We start from the raw sequence: 24,563 nt of genomic DNA, 5'->3' as shown, positions 1-24,563 counted from the left end.
GGTAAAGCAAAACTGACATCAGATTCGTCTTTGGCGGGTCAAAATACATGGGAATAACCTGATCTGCTCTAAAGCACAGAATGCATTTTATTTTTTGTGGGCCTGTGTAATCAATACATTAATATATATTACAATAATATAAATTAGTTATTAATTTATACTTGTAACCGTAGGTAGCGGTAAACGGCTCGTTACATAATTATATTTAAAAAGTTACAATTTTTATAAACAACTGCAAACTTAAAAACTTATATTTATCATATCAAAAAAAATTTTAATTAAAGTAGTCAATAAGTTATTTTTTGTTATTAATACATCGAAAGTGGTCTTTTTCGTGTCACGAAAACCCAAAACACTGAAGGGAGTACACTTCGACGCACAGATAAAAAATACGTTATGTAATATGTGTGGATCGGCTTTTTTCCACTCGTGCGATTGAACACACTCGTGCTACAACAGCAAATCTTCCATACTTGTTATAGAATGTACTATAGTATTACCAGTACGTCAAAAATAATTCCTTTTGTGTCACTTTTTCATACGCGTCATCAATTTTAGCACATTAACATTAGTTTTTATCCTGCAATAAATAACGCAAGTCGTAGTAAAAAATTTTCCAGTATGACTTTCTGCACGTTTCATCACTTTGCCTCCATTACCACACTCGCATGTACGTCATCTTGTATACGGTAATTATACGTACGATACTTTCGATGCATTATCGTTTTCGCAAATCTAAAATTGCTTAACCCTTACAAGACCAACTGGGAGACTTAGAATCCCTCATATATAAAGATCAATATTACTTAAAACTTTAGGTTTTAAGTAAACAGTAATATTGACTTCTATATTGACAACTGTCAACATTTAAATTTAAATTGACTTTAAATTCGTAATCAGCGATCCAAACACTTTGGGACACCAAATTACAGCTTAATCCATGTAATAGATTCCAATACGTTCATGCGTTCATGCGTCAAAAGTTTATACTAGTACTGTTCAATAATGCTTGGGATAGTGGGGGTTCATCCCTGGATGCGATTTGTCTCAGATTTAAAACTCGTGAATTTCAAGCTTCTATGCATTATGCACTATTCCAAGCATCGTTGGACAGTACTAGTATAAACTTAGAAGCGCCGGAGCTCGGTCTTTAGTAATCTCTCGGTTCCAAGATTATTTGAACAGTAGTGATGCAAATTCGGAGCTACACAGAGTAAAAATACGGGAACTGTATACCATCAGAGTATCAGTGAATTAATTTGTTCCAAATTTTTTTCCATATAGGTGAAATCGATTCCGGCCATCCTCTCCCGCGCTAAATATGGTACCGTCTCTCCCTCAGTGAATTTCGTAATTTTTGTATCATGATTTTCGCGTTTTGGAAATATCGAATTCAGTATTAAAATATTGAATTTCATATATCGTGTACGTTCGTGTATTTATGTTAAGTTTCGCGTCGAGTTCATTCGTAATCTCGAGATCTTTTTCCTCACCGCATAGTAGGCATAAAGTCGCTTTTTGTGATTAAAAATCGTTCGACGGCTGAATTCTTAACCGATTGCAATGAATTTTTTTTTTAACGCGTTATTCACTGTACTATAACTGAGACTTGCACGTTTTTTAATATTTGTTAATTTAAAAAAATTGTAAATGTTATAAACTTTTTAGCAAACATTTTTTTGGTGTTTTTATAATTCTGTCAACCTTGGTACATAGGGGTTTTCGGGGTCGCTAATTACGAAACCGTCACTCAAATTTCAAAATTCAAAATGGCGGATCCAATATGGCGACTGTGAACTAAAAATGTAAGGACAAACCGCCATATTAAATGCGCCATTTTTAATTTTAAAAATTGGGTAACAATTTCGTAATCAGTGACCCCAAAAACCCCTATATATCAAGGTTGACAGAATTATAAAAACACCAAAAAATGTTAAGTTTATACATTTGATTTTTTTAAATTAACAAATATTAAAAACGTGCAAGTCTCGGCTGTAGTACAGTGAATGACGCGTATTTAAAAAAAAATTTATTGCAATCGGTTGAAAATTCAGCCGTCGAACAATTTTTGTCATTTTGTCACAAAAAGCGATTTATGCCCACTGAGCGGCCGCGGACAGTCACATATTGCGTATCATGAGATTAAGTCTTGTTGGAAAATGTTCAATGTTCGTGTTAATTCGAATCAACTATTAGCGTATCGTGCGTTGTAACAATTAAATATATATCAATAATTTTTGGTATTGCGTGTCGTGAAGTACGTCCGAGTCATATCGAGTCACATTATTACTGCTGTAAATTTTGATTGACTGCCACCACATCGTATATAAAAAATCTCTCGTGGAAATTTACGTATCGGATTGACGATTCAAAGCATCGAAATAGCAAGACAGTTAACTCCGCGAACTATTTATTGTACAAGTAGCATCGCGTACTTTATTTTATTTATACCGCGTACTACGTCCATTTCCAATCCTCTGTATATTTAATGAAAGATATATATAATTGTTTTATATAATTTAATAATTATGTCTAATTTTGCGAAACGCTTCCTCTTTCAAAACTCCGCATAATAAAAGTGACCCGTTCCTCTACCGCAAGTTAATCATGTTGCGCTGTTGTGGATAAGTAAAGTCAGTATTTTCGTGTGGCGCGGATGATCGCCTGGCACCCAGTATTGTGACTCTTCGGAGATTTTAAGAAATAAAAAATTACTGCATCGATTACTATTAACGCTTGTAATTCATTTCCGGCACGCCCCTCCAACCTACGGTGGGATCAGAGGGTAACATTGTCCGTCAGAGCACGCTTAGGCTAATATTACATGCATTTGACAATGATTTTGTTGCACGTAACAAGCTAGTATGCATGAAATGGTTTGCACAACAATATTTAATCATATTTATGTAATATATACTTTAACTACAAATGTCATAAAAGGATTAACAATTTTAATTTCTAAAAGATTCTAAGCACTATTATATGTATTATTGTTTTCTAAGTAAAATAATATCAGACTTTACATACATTATGATTTGCATTATTGTTTACTGTCTGTAGTTTTTGTCGTATAAAGTCCATCACTATCAAACTTCAATACGGCAAAAATTTACGATATTTAATTTCATATACGACGGAAGTTTCTCGTTAGGTACTCATCGGCAGGCAATCGCTACGTTCAACAAAATTGTTGTCGGATGCATGTAATTTAGTCTTTACATCGTTTTACGCACGCTTCCCATCGTTATTACACTCACATGTGCGCCATTTCGCGACACGTATATAACGTATACAACTTTCGCAGAATTACCAATGCTTCGTTTTTGTAAATCTAACTTTTCGCTAATTTGTCTTCCGAAAAAGGAACGCAATTATCCACGCACTTGTAACAAAAAGGTTAACATAACACTTTAAAGCAAATTAATTAAATTTTGAAACATTTAAATTTCAGGATGGTGTTGTTGCTGTTTCCGTTGTAAATTTTGTTTTCCACAAAAAAGGATTATATTCGTCAAACAATATTACGCGATAAATCCACCTGGCGTTTTTGTGAAGAATTTAAGAAAGGAGAAAGATATAAAAGAGCCTATTAAATATGAAGCTACAGAATATGAATGCAAAGCTTATAAGACTCTCGAAAGTGTAATAAGAAATATATGAATATTAACACATTTGTACTATCTATTAATCATATACTCCAGTGGTATCTGTATTTAAAAAAGACAGAATAGTTCATTTACGCGACAATTTCAGTGTTACGTTGAATAAACATCTCGTGGGTAAACATCCACTATTAACAATAATATATGAATGATTTAATGCTGTAGTAGGTGATAAATTAAAAAAAATCGATTTAAAACAAGCATAGTGCTCACTGTTTACAGATGGAAGTTTATCCGGACAATCAAGAGATGTTTACTTTAAATACACAAGGTTTATATAAATGTACGCGTAAATTTAACCCTTTAAATCATAAATGTCTAGACACATTTATGAAATGCAAACACCATATATATAGGTTTTTGAGGTCGCTGATTACAAATTTGACATCAGAATTTTAAAATTTAAATTGGTGGATCTAATATGGTGGACCAAAAAATTTTTGATTTTGTTTGAATAAAATTTTTAACTCAGGCATTTTCAAAGTTCCTAATTACAAATCTGACATTAAAATGCTTAAATTCAAAACGGCGAATTCAACATGGCAAACCATAAAATTTTAAGTTTATTACTTTTGTTGAAATTTGGTATATAAGGGTTTTTTGAGTTTTTAATTACAAATCTAATTTAAAAATTTCAAAATGGCAGATCTAATATAGCACGCAAAATGTTCCCCCCTCCAAGTTCTTCAAGGTCAATAAATATTAGTTTTCAAAAGTTCTTAAAATAAAAATTTTAATTTAAGGTGTAATGCAACACTAAAACACCAATCTAAATGTCTAAATTGGTGTGTCGGGCGCTATTTATTCTACCCCACTTCTCCCCTCAAAAGAAATTGGACATTTAGAGAAAATTGCGCTGCATAAGCCGACTTGTCTGCAGCGTTGCCAGCCGAGATGTTAACGCCAGCAAGACTGTCTGTACTAAGATATTGATACGAGCCACTTTGCTCTAAATCTGAGTAGATTCTAAAATGTTCTCCTTATAATAAACATTTGTCACCATTGTTTTTACAACACATGTGACCCATAGAAAAAAAATGTTTGTTTAAATTACATGTGATGGACAAATTTTGACCCTTTTTTAACACATTCCTTTATAATATAAATTAATAAATTGAAAATTGATGTAAAATTTACAGTTATCGTCCTAAACACTTCTAAATTAAAAATTTTATCCAGATAAACAAAAAAAACTTTTGATCCGCCATATTAAATTAGCTATTTTGAATTTTAAAATTCTAATGTCAAATTCGTAATCAGCAACCCCAAAAACTCCTGTATTATAAATTTTATCCAAATAAACTATATTAAAATATTTTCAGTCCACCTTGTTAAATACGCCATTTTAAATTGTAAAATTCTGATGTTAAATTCGAGATTACAATTGTCACGTCAATATTACGTAATGTTCATTCTAACATAAATTTTTTCTGTAAAAAAAGCATTTTTTGTTAATTAATTAATAATATAAACAATTTTATAAATAATTCATAAAAATAACACATCTTGTAATTTGTCAAAGGAAAATATAAAATATTCTAAAAGGTATCCCCGGAGTAGCGGTGTTTTTTGATAATATAAAAATCACAGAAAAAAAGGCAAAAAGAAAAGACAAAAATAGAGGCGATCAAGAATATGCGTCGATCCATCAATACAACAGAATTACATGCGTTTTTATTACGGGCAATTTATAAACGCAAGCACGTTTATTAAATCCATTATATTATTTAAATTGTATTAGAAGAAAAACAGGGGAAAAGACGACAATTTAATTGGATCAGTTCATGCTAATCCGTATTTCAAAAAACAAACAAGTAAAGATTTTAACGCATTATTATTCGACTTTATCACTAATAGTAGTGATGTTAGTGCTTACGAAGTAGGAGCAATACTTTCACAAAAACAATTAAATGGTTCAGACCGAGTAATTCAATACGTATCCTAATCGCTTACACATACGCAAAGAAAATATTCGTAAATAAATAAAGAAGCTTACGCGTTTATTTTTGTAATAAAAAAAATTTTATATTTGGGAACCATTTTGTATTATATACAGATCGATCGTCGTTCGTTTTCGCCCGAGAAGGACCTTTCAACTCACAGTGCCTTAAGACTGCAACATTGCACTATTTTCTTACAAGGGTTCTTGTACGAGATTAAGTACAGAAATACAAAGCAACATGATAATACGGACGGATTATTGCGACTTCTGATAACACGCGAAGACAATTATAAATACAATGTTAATAATTTTGAGATTAATATTATTAATTTGCTATCGATTACCATTCTAAATTGTCAGTTAAAACTACAAAAGATAGTAAGTTACAATCACTTTTACAAGCGTTACAAAAAAAAAACAGTAATTTAAAATTATGCAAGCGTTTCAACCTTTATCAATAAAAAAATTTAAGACGGTATTATTATGTAAAATTATAGAATGATAGATACCGCAAAAATTAAGAAATAAGATATTGTAAAAATTACATAATGAGCATTCTGTATTGTAAAAATAAGCGTTAGCGAAACAACACGTTTAGTGGCCAAGCATTGACGGTGATCTTGAAAACTTAGTAAAAGATTGTAAAACTTGCAATTTAATTTGAAATAATCCGCGAGAAACAAAGATATTTAAGTAAAAACCAACTAGATTCCATTTCAACATACATATAGATTACGCAAGATCATTTATACGTCACTATTTTTTTATTTTAGTGGATGCATTCTCAAAATAGCCTGAAGCTTATATCAGAAGATATAACAGGTAACATAACAGCACAAAAATGTAGACAAATTTTTAGCACGTTCGGAGTTCCAGAAATAATCGTTTTAGGTCGAAATTTCATAGATAATAAATTTACGTATTTTTTTAAATGTAATAGTATTACGCACAAAACAATCGCATCTTTTCACCCGGCAACAAATGGGCAAGCTAAACGTTTCATTTAAATCCTAAAAATGGTATTAAAAAAGAAATTTCAAAATAATAAAGTACATATACACATTACGGAATTAGCAGTACAAAAAGCGGTACAACAAATGTTCCACTACTACCAAACAACGTCGCACTTAGCGACAGAAAGATCGCCGGCAAAAAAGATATTTAATAAACAATTGCGTATGCGTTTAACATTGTTATCTAATAAGCATAATAATGCGAATAATTAACAAAAATTCAATATGCCTGAATTCCAAGATGGTAATAAAGTCGAATGCAGAAATTACTACGATCGTACGAAGTGAGTCTTCGAGAGAAATTGGACTTTTACATTACTTAATTCAATTGGATAATGGCACTTGTTAGAAACGACATATCAATCTAATTCAGAAAGTCGGTATTCGCGGAAGTGTTAAAGAGCAGAAGAAATAACGGACTTCAATCTATCAGAAATTGAAGCACCTGCGGGGCAAGATAAGCAGAAAAAAACAAATTCGCAGGAATAGAGAAGCAATAAGGAAACAAATAAAGAGCAAAGCATATAGATAGAGGAAAAAGATAGAAAAACGGAAAAAATTCTGTAAAAGGTAACATTACAGAAATCGCGTAACTGCACTCCACCAATTCGTTTAGGCAAGCAAGTCACGCACTAATTATTTTCGAGTATTACTTTTTCCCTTTGTTACAATTTTGTTTTATTACGAGAGGAAGAGTGTTATATGCGAGCAATCGGATGTAAAATGAGGACACGAAGAATGGAGTCCGAGATGAAGCAAGAACTCGATAAGAGATCTCTCGCTCTCTCGTTCCGACCGTTGAACAAAGCAGCCTAAATTCTACATAGTACGAATTTTCTATTGATTAAAAGTTTATTACAAGCGAGATCAGAGTTCTTTTCTTTCTTTTGAATCAATCCTACCGCCGCACATGAGACCTGCTGATTAAGTCGAGTAAACACGACAAGAGTTAATTACAAAATAATAGTTTATAGTCAAGGGGGAGGGGGAGTTGTCAATAAGGCCCGATTTTGATCCACTTTAACATTCTTTCTAAACAATTCTAAACTATTCTAAATAATTTCATACTTATTGAACATATTTGAGGAGTTTTTAGATAAAACAAACATGTAATTAAGATTAAATAACCTAAAAATTGCATAATAGTTTCATTGTCACGATTATTTTAAATTAACTTTTTTTGAGATACTAATTATGGAATTTTTACGTATATTTTAACAAAATACTAGTATTTATAAATCTATAAAACCATAAAGTGATTATAAGTAAACAATAAATTGTTGTGAGTATGTGGCACTCACACAAATAATAGTCACGATAGTGATAAGGGTGTCGAGTGACACCTCGCGAGACGACATCGTCCAGCCTTCACACCGGACGTCGCACCGGCCTTCACGCTGGACATCGCACCAGACAGTGTATCCGGTTGCCACCTGATTTGCCACCCGAAATCTCCTGATTTCCGGTGGAATGCGCGTAGCTAGCATGCTGGCTAAGCCAGTGCACGGACCAAAGGCCCGAGTGACATCCTTTAGCAACAGGCCGAAAAGCGGGGTATTTATATATGTTTGTTTTATCTAAAAACTCCTCAAATATGTTCAACAAGTATGAAATTATTTAGAATAGTTTAGAATTGTTCAGAAAAAATGTTAAAGTGGATCAAAATCGGACCTTATTGACAACTCCCCCTCCCCCTTGACTATAAACTATTATTTTGTAATTAACAACTCTTGTCATGTTTACTCGACTTAATCAGCAGGTCTCATGTGCGGCGGTAGGATTGATTCAAAAGAAAGAAAAGAACTCTGCTCTCGCTTGTAATGAAACTTTTAATCAATAGAAAATTCGTACTATTTAAAATTTGTTTATACACCGCGGAAAGAGAACGAGTGGGCTCAATGTAAATTAATATAGCGACAAATCTATGTCGCTTCTTGGAACATCAAATTGTACTTGAATAATTGTACGACACTCGACTATTCGGACTCAATACTAGAGAACTGTATACGTTAGAGCAAATATATCTCTCTTTTAACCAACTCTCGGCGTTATTTCTTCGCAACCTCCCGAGGAGTCATCGGCAGCGATCCCGTACCGTGTCCCGAGACACCAGGGGCACAATAAAATGTTAAATGAATGTTGTTAGCTGAATCATTTTTTAGGATAGCTCAGGCGATATTATGAGGATACGAGCTACGGGCATACAGAGCTACATAAGCATTATGACGGTTTCAAAATAATACGGTCAAATATTAGATCATAAAATGTGGACTTATTTTTTAAACACTAATTATCATCAATTGATAAATTCTCTGCAATAAGTAATGGGTGCTTTCTAGCTACGAAACATTGTGTCGTCACTGTGTGACACAGTGTTACACAATGTCGAGTTGTAGCTGAAACGCTGTTTAGTTTTATTCTACCGCCAGAAAGCATACTAGTAATTACCAAAAGATTTGGGGTGTAAATTAATATTTAAAAAACTTTTTTTATAAATTAAACATTTTCTAATAAGTCGTAATAAATAAGAGATACAGTGGTTTACAATAAATTATTTTATTTGTTTAACATTTAGTTAATAATAGAAGCTGAAATAATATATGCACTGCAGTGTTTACAAATAAATCGCTCCACTGTTGTAATTGGAAAATTATATAATTATTAATGATTAAATTTATGTAAATTTTTAATTGTAATAGAATGTAATATTTAACATTAATAGTGTTAACACGGTTAACGTGTGTGAAAGATAGTAATACACAGGCACACAAAAAAAGTGGTTGGTCCGGCGGACCAAACTAGTCAATCCTGATGTATTTTGACCCGCTAAATCCAAATCCAAGATCAGAATTGCAAAGTTAGCTTGTATTTCCTAACCTCAAAAAAAATTTTTTTTAATGGTGGTCTGGCGGACTCGACTAGTCTATTCTTATGTATTTTGACCCGCTGAATCTAAATTCAAGGTCAGAATTGCTGAATTGGCTCATTTTTTCCTAACCTCCGATATGAGATACCACAAAACCGGAGAAACATTAATGACAAAAACAAAGATCTCTACAAAAATTCGTTCTGTATCGAAATCGCAAACCAAGAATCCGATTAGGTCCCCAAGAAAATATGTAGTTCTTGTTATAAAATGTTGCAAAGTTAGAAAAAAACAAGACAAAACTGAGAATAAGAAGACCTGCCATATGGCATGAAAAAACCATGACCAGAGAAGATTGCTATTTCTGTATGACAAGTCTGAATGGAATAAACAACACAAAAAATCGGCATTATACTACGCCAATGTTACGAGTTTAACGAAATCTATATATGTATCAGCATCCGACAAAACAAACAATGAAGTCATGGATACAAGTATTACTTCTGAACTCAATGGAATGGAAATTGACGGAAGTTTGGAAGAATCTGAGAGTAAAACTGAGAGCAAGACTGAGAGTGAAAGTAAATTAACTGATGGTGACTATGTTCCGTATAATATTTCAAAAAAACCAGGAAAAATAACACAAGAGAAGGTGAACGATCTCGTTTGCCCAAGGATGGAGCAGAGTTTCTGGTGTCCTGGTTAAAACACAAAATGTGAAAACTTTCTATTATCGTGACAGAGAAAGAGAACATCGGCAATATTTCTCTGCAGATGAAGAACATTTATTAGTCTATTGTCATGATGTTATCGGATTAATGAACAAACTAAAACCTGGATGTTACAAGTCTGATAACTATTCATCGATTCTTCTAACAAGGGAACGGACAGAACTGTCCCTCACTGATTTTAATGAGCTTTGGATATGTTGTAGAACATAAAAAAATATTACACCCATATTTTTTTTAGCTGCGTATCCCCAGATAGCCAAACCTGCCGAGAGCACGAACTGAAAAATTTTGACACATATTATGCTGGCAAAAGTTGGACAGCAAGCAATTACAGTTTGCCGTTTCAACTAACATTAACAGAAACACGACAAAAATCGAGTAGACTTTGCGTCACAATGTGCCCTCAAAAATGCAGCAAAAGTACAACAAAATTTAAAGACATTAACAAAACAAAAATCAGACATTGTGTGTTGACACAATATACCACTAAAAATTAAATAAAAAAACAGATGTCATGATGTCACATTAAATTAATAAAATGTAGCTAGAAATTTGACATATTTGTTATCACGCTGCGATACCAGAAACTTGGCGAAAATACAGCACAATGTATCACATGAAGTACTGATAGCAAAAATGCAGCAGAAATCGAGCAGAGCCTGCCGTCATGACATGACGGCGAAAACGCGGCAGGTATAGACCGCGAGTTTGCTACATCAGATGTGTGATGACTTCTGCACACAGGACGCGGCAAAGCGGCATCGCGGTGGCCAATCACCGTCTTGCTTTTCTGATAATACATATATGTATTTAATAAAAAAGCAAGACGGTGATTGGCCACCGCGATGCCGCTTTGCCGCGTCCTGTGTGCAGGAGCCATGAATCCTCTATAATAGATGATTTTAGTGAGTGGGCGGTAGTAAGGTTGATCGCCCGACGTGTCTCCCGTCGAATCCCACACTTCCCGGACCTGATCCTCCCAGAAGTCTTCTCAAAGATTTCCACCTTCATATAAAAAAAAGTTCAAATTGGACGGTTCTTGCATGTGATATCATCTTGGGTTTAATTAACTCTCTGCAGTCAGTCGAAAACGCCACATTTAAATTTAAGTATATAATCATAAAATATATAATTCGTAATGTATATGTAAATTAAATATCATCAAATTTATAAAATTATATAATGTAAATTAAATGTAATAATAATATTAATAAACATATGTACATTGCATACATTAATTATTTATTTTACTAATTAAAAATTATTAATAATACGTCATATCGTGTTAAATTTTTGCTATATTTTTCCGATTACTTGTGACGACAGCTTGGTGCTCGATTTCTGCTATGTTTTTGCCGTCACAATCGATAAAGCAGATCGCGTTCTATATCTGCTGCGTTTTCGCCGGCATGTCATGACGGCAGGCTCTGCTCGATTTCTGCTGCATTTTTGCTGTCAGTACTTCATGTGACACATCGTGCTGTATCTTCGCCGCGTTTCTGGTGTCGCAACGTGATAGCATTTCATGCTTCGTTTTTGCTGTCTTTCTGCGTTTAGAGTTTAATTTGTCAGATTGTGTTCGATATTTACTATGAATTTGCTGTCATGTTATGGTAGCAGATGATATTCGATTTTTGCTGTATTTCTATCAATATTTTCTGTTGATAATCTATGCTGTTAGAAACTAAGCTTAATGAGGAAGCAGCAGATTGAAATCTGCTGCGATATCATGCTCGAGTTTGCTGGCATATTGCCGGCAAGCTGCTAGCATTTTGCTTGCTGGGTCTCGACGTTTGGGTTGAACCCACCCCTCAATAAATAACGCATTTTTTTGTTTTTTGCGAATATCTTTGAAAATATAAGATTTATGAAAAAAATGTTCTATACAAAAGTTTTATGGCATTTTATACTCTTTACAATAGTAGGGGAAGTGCGCCGGTTGTGGGCACGTTCTAGTTGTGGGCACCCCTACATAAATTTGGACAACAAGCATACGCTACTGATCTGAGTACTAAAAAACGTGTATGTTGACGGTACGCAGTTTTCGTGTTGATACCGAAACAAATACACGCATTTGCGTAGTAGCTGTGAGCATAGTAAAAATTATTTGCAATAAATAAACAGAAAAGTGATTTTCTACTCTTTTCGAAGTGCGATAAATCAGTGTGAATTCTTTCAAAAAGGTAAGTGTTTCATTGTGTTTGCAGTGTTGTTATTGTATTTTGTGATTTCATTTCGTATTCAACCAAAATTTTTGCACCACATAATTTGTTAGTCTTTTGGAAAAATAGCTGCCATTTCCGGTTATGAGCACCTTCATGTAACCGGTTGTGGGCACCCTTGTTTTTTTTCATTTAATGCGTGTGTTTGGTTGAGAAACTGCGTAATATCGTTCTTTATGTTGACGTAACGTATTTTATCACTGTTTTTATGCATTTCACGCATTTTTAGCCACGTCAACCTCGGAAAAATCATTTGATAAAAAAAATGGATTTTAATGCGCTGTTGCAAGCCATTAAGTGTTGCTTAACGGACAATAAACCTGTCAAAGGGACTGCTAAAGCATATGGCATTCCTCGGAGCAGTCTGCAACGCTATTTGAAGAAAGTGGCAGCCCAATTTGACGACATTTCATCCGTGGTGTTTTGTTGGAATTCGTCTAGACCTACTGCCACGGAAATTGACCGCCGCAAACTCCATTAAATGCAATGAATGCAGTCGTCCGGTGCATTTAAAGTGCGCTTATATGCGTGCCAGCTACTTCACATGCAAGCATTGTGCTTTTGATTTCGAAGATGAAGAAGGCGATGAGTAATGTGAAAACGTGTCATCTTTTTTTGTTCTTTTTGCCAATGAAGGCTTCTAAAATAAATAAATTTTTATTGTCCCTTTATTTGTAATGGTTTTCCTTCATATTTTTCCATTTTTAGCGAATTTTTCAAGGGTGCCCACAACCGGGTACAAATTTTTTTTTGTCCAAAAATTGTCACTTTACTAAATTTTTGATAAAATTTTTCTAGTTGAAGAAATCAATTTAGTTCCTTCACTGACAGTTAGCTAAGGCCTCTAGCTTTCCACTGGTACACATATGTCTGCATAATATGCATTTAGTCAAAAGTTATGAGCTAAAAACAAAACGGTGCCCACAACCGGCGCACTTCCCTTATATTTATATTCTTTAAAAATTTCAAACTTTTTAATTTACTCCACCCCTACCCATTTTTTTCAACATTTTGAAAATTTTGTTAAAACAAAAATTAAAGAGCATTAAAAGCCGAATCCACCCATATATAATAACATATGAGTTCCATCATTCTGAATTATTGGCAAAACGAGATAGTACTCTCACGCTATAGGCGCCGCGCTAGAAGTAGTTTTGCGTTATTTCTTTAGTCGCGTCACACTTAATAACTGCTCTTCTGCGTATATTTTTATATTAGAACATAAAAATGGATTAATCTTAATTATATAATACGCAACGTATTACACGATATAAAGCATAAATGCACATATATAATAAAAGTAGCATACATATATATACGTATGTGCCTACGTACATTTTTTTTGTTACAAATGCGAATATAAATTAATATAAAGCAAAATATTTTTTAACATTTAAAACTGCAAATACAATATGACAAAATATATAATATCAAGAAAAAAATATAAAATGTGATGGAGACAGAATGCCCTGGAAGGTGACGGGGACCGTGAATACGAAATTGAGTAAAGATATAAGAGCACCTTTTATTTGTACACGCAAGCAGTTACAGAGAACATTCGTGGGAGACGGAAGTCGCGATAGTGATAGGTTACAGTATGGCTGCAGGTGACGGCAGAGACAGACGCGAGATGATCGGTAACGAACGCGAGACCGCTACGGTCGCGCCGTTTACACGCGAGTTCATTGGTCTCCCGAAGACCTAAAGGGCCAATAAGCGTTCATCGGCGGGGCGTTAGATTTAAGAAGCTTCCGTCAACAAAATATAAACTACAATAACTATTTGCATAATTATATTATTTACACTATATGCACGTAACACGCTCTGATAATAAAAATAATATAAGTATATAATTTAATTTAATTTGAAATTTGAAAAGACATTTATTCAGATGTATGTATACATTTTGCACACGACATGGGCAAATAATTTTAATATCAGTGTTGATAGAGGGACCGGTTGCTCTCGTGCAAGCGCATCACGTGAGGCTTCAGTAAAATATCCATTAATAATAGGAAGGAGATCTTTGGTCATATATTTTGCACACAAAACTAGCGTATAAATTTAGCAATAGTGATAGACGGATCGGTTGTTCTCGCGCAGGCGTGAGACTTCAATAAAGTTCTATTAGTAATAGGAAGAAGATCTTTGGTCCCCATACAATTTTTTTTGCAAATATATAAAAACGTGAACACATTTCACATAAACACGCATGTATATTTTCTTGTATTAAATAGAATAATTTATAAATATCGTATTTTATTTGATGAATAATGGTAAGATTTTTTGGCGATTTTCCTTTAGCCTTGTGATAAATGTGGGTATTTTGTATGAGTGCCAACAAATAAAATATTTTATTTCAATTTAAATATATTCCATAAATTTGCCTTCTTTTTCGTTTTTAACTGGATTTTTATTATTAAACACAAATTATTTTTATTCCTTAATTTATGTTGAATATATATACACAAATATACATGCAAACAATATGCAAATATATGCGTGCGTGGTAAATATATAAAATGTGTTAACGTTTTTATAAATTTGCAAAAAAATTGTATGGGAACTAAAGATCTCCTTCCTAACTATTACTAATAAATACTTTATTGAAGCCTCACGCATGCGAGAACAACCAATCCGTCTCACTGTTGCTAAATTTATACGCTGGTGTCGTGTGCAAAATGTATGACCAAAGATCTCCTTCCTATTATTAATGGATATTTTACTGAAGCCTCGTGATGCGCTTGCGCGAGAGCAATCGGCCCTCTATCAACACTGATATTAAAGTTATTTGACCGTGTCGTGTGCAAAATGTATATATACATCCGTATAAATGTATTTTCAAACTTCAAATTAAATTAAATCATATACTTATATTATCTTTATTATCAGAGCGTGCTACGTGCATATAGTGTAAATAATATAATTATGCAAATAGTTATTGGTTTATATTTTATATTTTTCTCTTGATATTGTATATTTTGTTATATTGTATTTGCAGTTTTAAATGTTAAAAAATATTTTGCTTCATATTAATTTATATTTACATTTGTAACAATGAAAATGTACGTAGGCACATACGTATATATATGTATGCTACTTTTATTATATATATGCATTTATGCTTTATATCGTGTAATACGTTGCGTATTATATAATTAAGCTTAATCCATTTTTATGTTCTAATATAAAAATATAGAGAGAAGAGCAGTTATTGAGTGTGACGCGACTAAAGAAATAACGCAACACTACTTCTAGCGCGGCGCCTATAGCGCGAGATTACTATCTCGTTTTGTCAATAATTGAGAATGATGGAACCCATATGTTATTATATATGGGTGGATTCGGCTCTTTAATTTTTGTTTTCACAAAATTTTCAAAATGTTGAAAAAAGGAGATGGGGGTAAAGTAAATTAAAAAGTTTGAAATTTTTTAAGAATATAAATATACTATTGTCAAGAGTATAAAATGCCATAAAACTTTTGTATAGATCATTTTTTCATAAATCTTATATTTTCAAAGATATTCGCAAAAAGCCAAAAAATGCGTCATTTTCGAGGGGTGGTTTCAAGCCCTAAACGTCGAGATACGCAGTTAAAAAAATATGGGTGTAATATTTTTTTTATGTTCTACAACATATCCACAGCTCATTAAAATCGGTAAGGGACAGTTCTGTCCGTTCCCTTGTAAGAGAAGCTTGAAAGCAGTGTTGCTACACAATACTAATGTATATGCTTCCATTCCTGTAGCACACTCAGTACTGATAAAAGAAGAGTACACAAACCTGAAAACAGTTCCTGAAAAAATTAAATACACAGAACATAGATGGCAAATTTGTGGAGATCTGAAAATTTTCACCATATTATTAGGTCAACAATCAGGTTAAACAAAAAATCGATGCTTCCTATGTAAATGGGATAGTAGAGGTCGAACAAACCATTACATAAAAAAAGAATGGCCGACAAGAACGTCTCTGCAACCTAGATCTAAAAACATCATAAATGAACCGTTAGTTGACCCTTCAAAAGTTCTTCTTCCACCTTTTCATGTCAAATTAGGACTCATGAAACAATGGGTAAAAACTTTGAATAAAAAAAGGTAAATGCTACCAGTATTTACAAGAAAAATTTTCCAACATCTCTGGTGCAAAATTGCGGAAAAAAATTTTCGATGGACTTCAAATACGTAAAATGTTAAGAGACGACAATTTTGTCACCAAAATGAATAAAGACGAAAGAGCAGCATGGCTGAGTTTCAAAGGTGTTACAGAAAATTTTGTTACAGGAAACCACAAAAGTCAAGATTACAGAGAAAGGATGGAGGAAATGATAGAGAACTATAGAAAACTAGGTTGTTTAATAAATCTTAAGTTGCATTTCTTGGATTCTCATATCGACTACTTCCCTAAAAATCTAGGTGATTATAATGAAAAACAGGGAGAAAGATTTTATCAGGACATCAAGGAGATGGAGCATCGATATCAAGGCAAAGGATGTGAACATGATGGCTAATTTCTGCTAGACGCTCAAACAAAAAATGTCTCTGAAAGAGAAGAAACGTAAGAAAAAGCCCTTGCACAGAACCTTCGAGAATAAAAGAGTTAGATATAATAGAAAAGGGGAGTGAATTTTCTACGCTATGCATTCACAGAAGCTCAGACTTGTCATCCGTATTAAATTTTCCCTGAGTAATGTGGTTACGCAAGCCTGCACGATCCGGATTATAGATTTGTGATCCAAACTGCTTTTACAAGGTGTTTCTTTAGGTTAGGAAAAAAGAGCCAATTCAGCAATTGTGACCTTAAATTTGAATTCAGCAGGTCGAAATACATAAGGATAGACTAGTCTGGTCCGCCGGATCAACATTTAAAACAAAATTTTTTAAGGTTAAGAAGAAATAAGCCAATTCAGCAATTCTAACCTTGGATTCGGATTCAAAATACCTAAGGATAAACTAGTCTGGTTTGCCGGACCAACAAAAAAATTTTTTGAGGTTAGAAAATACGAGCTAACTTTGCAATTCTGACCTTGGATTCGGATTCAGCGAGTCAAAATACAGAAGGATTAACTAGTCTAGTCCGCCGGATTAACTTTTTTTTGTGTGCCTGTTATTAAATTTTTATATTTTGCTTATACATATATTTAATTAGATTCATCTGTTATATACGCATATATTACCGTCTACTAATCATGCGTTTGTCATGTTTTGTGTTGCAATGTTTATACAATTAATGTTACACTGATTTTATTATTGATTTAATGTTATATAATAACATCTTGGCAAAAACAATTTCTATAAATATGTAAAAATATTTATTAAAAGTAAAAATTTATAAGTTTTTAATGTTTTATATAAATATAAATTTTTTAAAATAATTTTCTAAAAAATAACCACAAATTACAATTCTATTAAATAAAAAATTTAATGCAAATATTATTAGTATTTTTTAAATATATAATGTTATTAAAAATGGTACAAAAAATTAAAAGTTTAAAAATTTTTAAGATTTGAAATTTTATTAGTTAAAATATTTATACATATATATGTATATACTTACATATAAATGTAGTTTATTAGTTAAATTTTATTAGTTAAAATATTTATACATTTATATACTTACATATATATGTATATAATACTAAAATTATTTAGAAATATTTGTATTTAATATACTGAAATTACATTAATTTATTTATTGTTTGATATTAATATTTTTTGTAGAAATTTTCAAAAAAATAATCACTTAAGTTACTATTTTCTATTAATATTTTATAATTATATAATTTTATCTTTATTGAAAAACAGAGTAAAAAGAAATTTTTATTAAGTTATTTAACGTGTTATTTCACATATATAAAAATCAGTAAAAAAAACTATAAATTTTTATTTATTTAAAATATTATTTAACTGCACGTTTTATCTTTCTGACATCTATTAAACTAATCTATAACAAATATATACTCATGAGCATCAGGTATTCATGAATCATCACAAAGTGTTACGTAGCATACGGTCTTCAAAGTAAAGCAACGTCGATGGTGGTTCATGGTTGGATGGGTGACCGTTTTTCTGAGCGAAGAAGTTAAGCAAATGCGACTGTAGTGGGGTAACCATGTTTATTGAGAAACGTTAATTTAATTTTTTTAAATATTATAATTATGTTATTTCAACATTTTCACAATGTTGTTTTAACATTTTCGCAATATTAAAAAATATAAATGCAATATTATTTATAATGACATTGCAAATGTTATTGCAACATTATTGAAACTTCAAAATTAAAGTCAAAGTTTATTCATGACATTGTATACAACGTTAAAAACTACATACTTATGGCGAATTCGGTTGGATTGCACCAGTGCGCACTGAGCGCGCCCTCGTTTAGTGCAGTTTAGTTTTTCCCTGCAGTTTAGTTATTCTAAATACAAGGCAACCGAATACGAAACACTGAACGAGGGCGCACTAGTGCGCACTGGTGCAATCCAACCGAATTCGCCATAAGTATGTAGTTTTTAACGTTGTATACAATGTCATGAATAAACTTTGACTTTAATTTTGAAGTTTCAATAATGTTGCAATAACATTTGCAATGTCATTATAAATAATATTGCATTTATTCCATATATTGCCCAACCGAATTCGCCATTAGAAATGTTACTACGTTAGTAGATAACGTTATAATAATGTTGCAACAATGTTTTTGTGCTTACTAGGATTCTAGAATGTGTTATTTGGAATTGCGCAACTTATTTACTCAATAAAAAGATTATAAATATATTGTTAATACCATTTCTGTACATAATATCACTAAAATGCAAATACATTGTAAATATTTTCTGTTCTACTTAGTTTTAAAAGGATTTATATATACTGTAAATATCTTCTGTTCCAGTCTGACCACTTCAGCGGTAGATATTTGATTCATCTTGAATTTTTAGTTTTTCTCTACAGAATTGAGAAGAGCGCTTCAAACTCTTTTGTAATATGACTCTCATAAATTTTGAACATTTGCATTTTTTGAATGTTTTGCGGCAATCATATTAAGCCCGCCATTTTAAATTTAAAATTTTTGGTTTCAAAATAAAAAAAGCATTACACAAAACCACTTGACACCAAGTTTCATGAAAAGCAGTTAAATGTTTTCTAAAATATAAGAAAAGATTACGCGTACATGCTTTCTGTCATCAAAGAGTAAAATAAACTAAACTTTGCTCATTCGGATCCTAACACTTCCCTTTTTTAAATAGTCCAAATAACAATTCTTTAATACGTTTTCACATTACATTAACAGATAAAAAATTCCTCTTTTTAACACCTTCCTTTAAAATGGGCTAAAATTAGACCTAATTGACACTCCCCCTTTAAAAATTTACAATGGTAGATTTAATATAGCGGATTAAAATATAAATCTTTTTGAATTTGAATAAAATTCATATTTCACGGATCGGTAATTTAAAATATTAGTTATTTCCACAAGTATTTAAATTTAAAAACTTCGATTTTAGAAAAACTTTATAATATCAATGACTAAAAAACCTTTAAATTTTACTCAAATTTAACCAAAAGCAATTTAAGGCTTCGGCACACGATACAATTTTTCATGCTAGATCGCATACGAGGCGTCTTACTACGTATCCTCATCGACTTACAATTGGTGACATAATCATCCGAGCCAATCAGGACACGTATTAAGATACCTCGTATGCAATCTAGCATGAAAAATCGTATCGTGTGCCGAAGGCTTTAGTCAGACTCGTTAAATCCGTTATATTGAAATAAGTAATAATTTTTTCTCATATAGCCCTTATGTTGATTTTCAAAATAACCCCAAAAAAATTTGCTATCTTAATTTTTGTGGAAAAATATGTATTGTTTTCACTCCATATTATATTTGACGAGATATACAAATTAAAGCGTGAAACACACACTCACAAGAGTGTTGACTTTTCTGTAAGAGTACTTATTTTTCAGCTTTAAAATGAGTCCAGAAAAAAGCTGCTATTTTTATTTTCGTGGAAAATATGGACTTTTGAAAGACCAAGATATATATGTCCCATTAGACATTAAAGTAAAAAGTTTAAGCATTATGATAATTTCTTGATCCTTTTCTTTATTTAATTCTCTATTTAATTTTTCTATTTAATTTGATTAATTGATAAATATCTCAATTAAGGATTAATACTTTTTTAAAAAAGTAGTTTGTATTATTTATATAAAATAATTACCTCGATTACTTCTTGCGCCTTCTGAAAATCACCCTTCCACAAACAGTGCAAGATTAGACTTTCCGTCGAGGCCAGCATTAAATTTATTAAGGACAATCTATTTTGCGTTGTCAAATTATAATTTGCCATTGGCACAGTGTGCCTAAAACGTTTTCTGCGTTTATTATCGCCCAAACTAGATTCCGAGCTGCTGTCAGATTTAAATTTAATCTCGTCCGAGGTATTGTCTCTTTTATAAAAAAATGTGTCTTTGATACAATGCGGGACTATTCGGTTGATGCTCGGTTTTCGAGAAACTGCATGTTCCGATTGATTTACAACAGAAGTGTCAGCCTCCTCCTGCGGAATACCAACATCTTCAATATAATGAGGTCCCATATAGAATTTTAGTCTCCAAACAGTGTCTGTTAATGCCGACATAAGAGTAGATATGTTTTTGTGAAGTTGTTGCGTTTCTTCGTGTGGCTCAAGCACTTGTAATTCATCAATTTCTTCTTTTGTAATCGAAATACTCTTCCATAAATAATACAGCATATCTCTCATTACGTAATTATTAGTTACGAAGCCTAATCTCTCATATTCCATCGAATAAATATTGCAATCATCTTTGAAACTGGCATTCGTAGCGTTGAGATCTTCGTAACGTAAAAATAACAAGGAAAATATATTCTCCATCGTTTCTATCCTTAATGACAATGGAAACAAGGAGGACAATTGTGATACCATACTAGTAAAGTATTTAGTAATTTGTCTGTATTCCGTGTTATAAGATTCACATAAGAAAACAGCTTTTAAAGCGCTTATTAAGCAGCAATACGCTTGGAAGCTCGCGGATTGACTTGGAGTGGTCTCTTCCAATAAATCCTGGATGTCACTGTGATTCTGATCGTGTATATTCGTCATGAATTTCAGGACGAAAAGTACATTGTGTTTTTGCAAAAGGAACAAAATCTGTTTCACGGATACTGTCTGTTTGATTGCATCAAAATGTAAATTTTTTGCTTCTTTATCTAATTTCGTATTTGTAAAATGACTTTTCTTCCACTGTAGAATGTATATCGCGATTCTAATGTGGCTTTTTAAAAGCATGTACAATCTGTTTAAATCATAGTCATTGCATAGATCAGGATAACATTTCTCCAAGAGAAAGTCAATAGATTTGCAGATTGAAATATCATTGTCATAATTTTCGCTGATATTCATTATCTCTTGCAGACAATCGTTTAATGTTTTAAACAATAACACTGGATATAATCTTTTTAACAAATCGCACGATAACAATAATTCGACTTCGCTGTAGTTCCCATTTGTTGTTAAGGTGTAACATATATCCTGTAACAATATGAAAAATTATTCATATTTTATTAATCTAGTTACAAGTGAATACAAATATGTAATGTATCTGTGTATTTATTTGCTAAACTAAAATATTACATATAAAAACTATAGATAATTTTATTATTCACAATTAAAAACGTATCTCTAACAGTATTCAATTAATTAATTAGCCCTTTAAGCTATAGTGGAATTTCCAGATTTCCATCTTTTTCCGCTTAGTTTTAATTATTTTAACATATTTCTAAAACACTTTTTAAGTATAGTTTTTATTTCTGTAAAATCTTTACAAGGGCTTGTTCTTTATTGCAAAAGTGATCAAAAAACTAACGTTACTAATCAAAAAATCATGTTTCAAATAGTTATTCTAGATAGTTATATCTTGGGATCCTATCAATTCTGTACCCGACTTGAACTGAAACATGTTTAACCATTTTGACATAAACACCAAAATATCGAAAGCAATATATTAAAAAAAAATGTTTCAAATGTTTCAAATTCCGGCCCAAATCAGATACAGAATTCATAGGATCCCAAGATTTAATCCAGAATACCTATTTCAAATGTGATCTTTCTACTGATAATTTTAGTTTTTGACATCACTTTTGCAATATGGAATGGTCATTTGTTAATACACAAACAAATGTTAAAAAAATAGGCAACTGTAAATTTTTATTTACATAAATATAAATAAATATTTGAAATTTATGCTCTTTACAAAAAAAATGTATTTTTTACTAAACATTGTTAATATTAAAATGACAATTAATTAAAGCACTTATTTAAGATACTCTAAAGTATTTTTCAGAATTTTTGATATTTTTTACTAAACTGTTTTTATTATAAATTAATAATTTTTGAAAAATAAAAAAAATCTAAATTTGGGCCATATTAAATTAACCATTTAAAATTTTAAAATTCTGATTTTTAATTCATAATTACAATTCAAAAAATCTCTAAGTACAAAATTAAAAAACAATAGGTCTTATATAAAATTTGTGACAAAAGATTAAAATTCTTATAAATTAACATTAATAAGATAATGTTGTTTGCAAACATTAATAAATAAAAAATTTCATGTAAGTATAAGTCATAATGTCTTATTTATCATATATTATATCAGCAAAATGTACTTGGCAAAAACTTGTACTCTGCAAATATAAAGGTAAGTTTTTGGATAAACTTCCGAAAAGGTAAAACCTTCGATCACGCTAAAATTTTCACCAAAGCTTACCCTTAATTAGAGAAGAAAGTTCCTAAAAGGATTGTCGCCGACAAAGCTTTGTTTGCCCTTTATCACTTCCTAAAGTTGCAAACATTTTTACTGTATATCTCTGAAAATATTAATTTTAGAGAAAAAAGTTTCAAACAAAAAATGAAGCTCATAAAAAGCTCTACAAAAAAGGTTATATATATTTTTTACGTCAACCTATTATTTTGGCTATCATGAAATAAAAAAGCTTTTTTTCCCTCAACATTTTAAAAGCTTTCATTATGTATCTCAGAAAAAATTAGCGTAAAAAATAGGTATAGAAAATGCATACTATAAAGAACACGCACGCACGCACGCACGCACGCACGCACGCACGCACGCACACACGGGGAGTGCAAGGAGGGCTTTTGGCCCTCTCCCTCCCGCACCCCACTAATAAAGATACCCTGAACAGAAATGCGCAAAATTCAAATGAATACGTATATAATAAGAATCTCGTTTCAAATGCGCACAGACCAAATACGCACAGTGCGAAACGGACACAGTCGCAAACCCTGTGTGGTGCAAAGAATGCTTTACACACACACACACACACACACACACACACACACACACACACGCATGCACACGCACACACACACAGGGGGGTGAAGGGGGAGCTTCGCCCCCCTCTCCCGCACTTACCCCGTCGGTAGGGGTGCCCTGAAAAGTTGCAACCCATGTGGTAAGTTCGTGCGCATTTGATCCGTGCGCATTTGGTCCATATGTATTTGGTCCGTGCGCATTTGTTACTGTAATCCTAACTCTAACCCAATCAATTTTAAGTCATTATTTAAGTTTATGAATATCCAATTGACCATGTTACAATGTCAATTGGATATTCATAAACCAGGAGAGTGCCTACAATAGACCCATCCACGCGTGCGCGTGTTTATACGAGTAAAATCCTGTTAATCCAAAATTAAAATTATTTTATTTCATAACAGTTATTATAACTGCCAAAATAAGAGGTTTACGTAAAAAATGTATATAATCTTTTTTGTAGAGCTTTTTATGAGCTTCATTTTTTGTTTGAAACTTTTTTCTCAAAATCAATATTTTCAGAAATATACAGTGAAAATGTTTGCAACTTTAGAAAGTAATAAAGGGCAAACAAAGCTTTTAAATCGGTAAAAATCCTTTTAGGGACTTTCTTCTCTAATCAAGGGTAAGCTTTGGTTAAAATTTCAGCGCGATCGGAGGTTTCACCTTTTCAGAAGTACACCCAAGTTTTTGTCTCAATTCTATTGAATACAGAAAAGAAATAAAATAATTTAATTTGATAGAAAATCAGAACAGACTTTCCATCAAAACA

The 24,563-nt window shown here is 32.0% G+C and overlaps 1 protein-coding gene, 1 long non-coding RNA gene and 1 pseudogene across 7 annotated transcripts in view; 1 reads left to right on the top strand and 2 right to left on the bottom strand.

Moving 5' to 3' along the window:
• LOC118647925 overlaps positions 1-4,824 on the top strand; it is a 37,754-nt pseudogene extending 32,930 nt beyond the window's left edge.
• LOC105832099 overlaps positions 1-24,563 on the bottom strand; it is a 151,996-nt gene that overhangs the window by 117,627 nt on the left and 9,806 nt on the right. For all 6 annotated transcript variants that reach the window (XM_036293887.1, XM_036293880.1, XM_036293876.1 and 3 more), the window contains one exon: positions 20,662-21,993. In XM_036293887.1, the coding sequence (XP_036149780.1) occupies positions 20,662-21,993 (1,332 nt within the window). The remainder of the gene's footprint in view (positions 1-20,661; positions 21,994-24,563) is intronic.
• Positions 9,158-12,032, bottom strand: LOC118647928. The gene is made up of 2 exons (XR_004965074.1): positions 11,805-12,032; positions 9,158-10,492 (listed from the first exon to the last, which is right to left on the bottom strand). It is a non-coding gene; the product is annotated as an uncharacterized LOC118647928 (long non-coding RNA).

The sequence above is a fragment of the Monomorium pharaonis genome, chromosome 1, assembly GCF_013373865.1.
Source record: "Monomorium pharaonis isolate MP-MQ-018 chromosome 1, ASM1337386v2, whole genome shotgun sequence".
Taxonomy (NCBI): Eukaryota; Metazoa; Arthropoda; class Insecta; order Hymenoptera; family Formicidae; genus Monomorium; species Monomorium pharaonis.
This window is presented reverse-complemented; position numbering and strand designations above follow the sequence as displayed.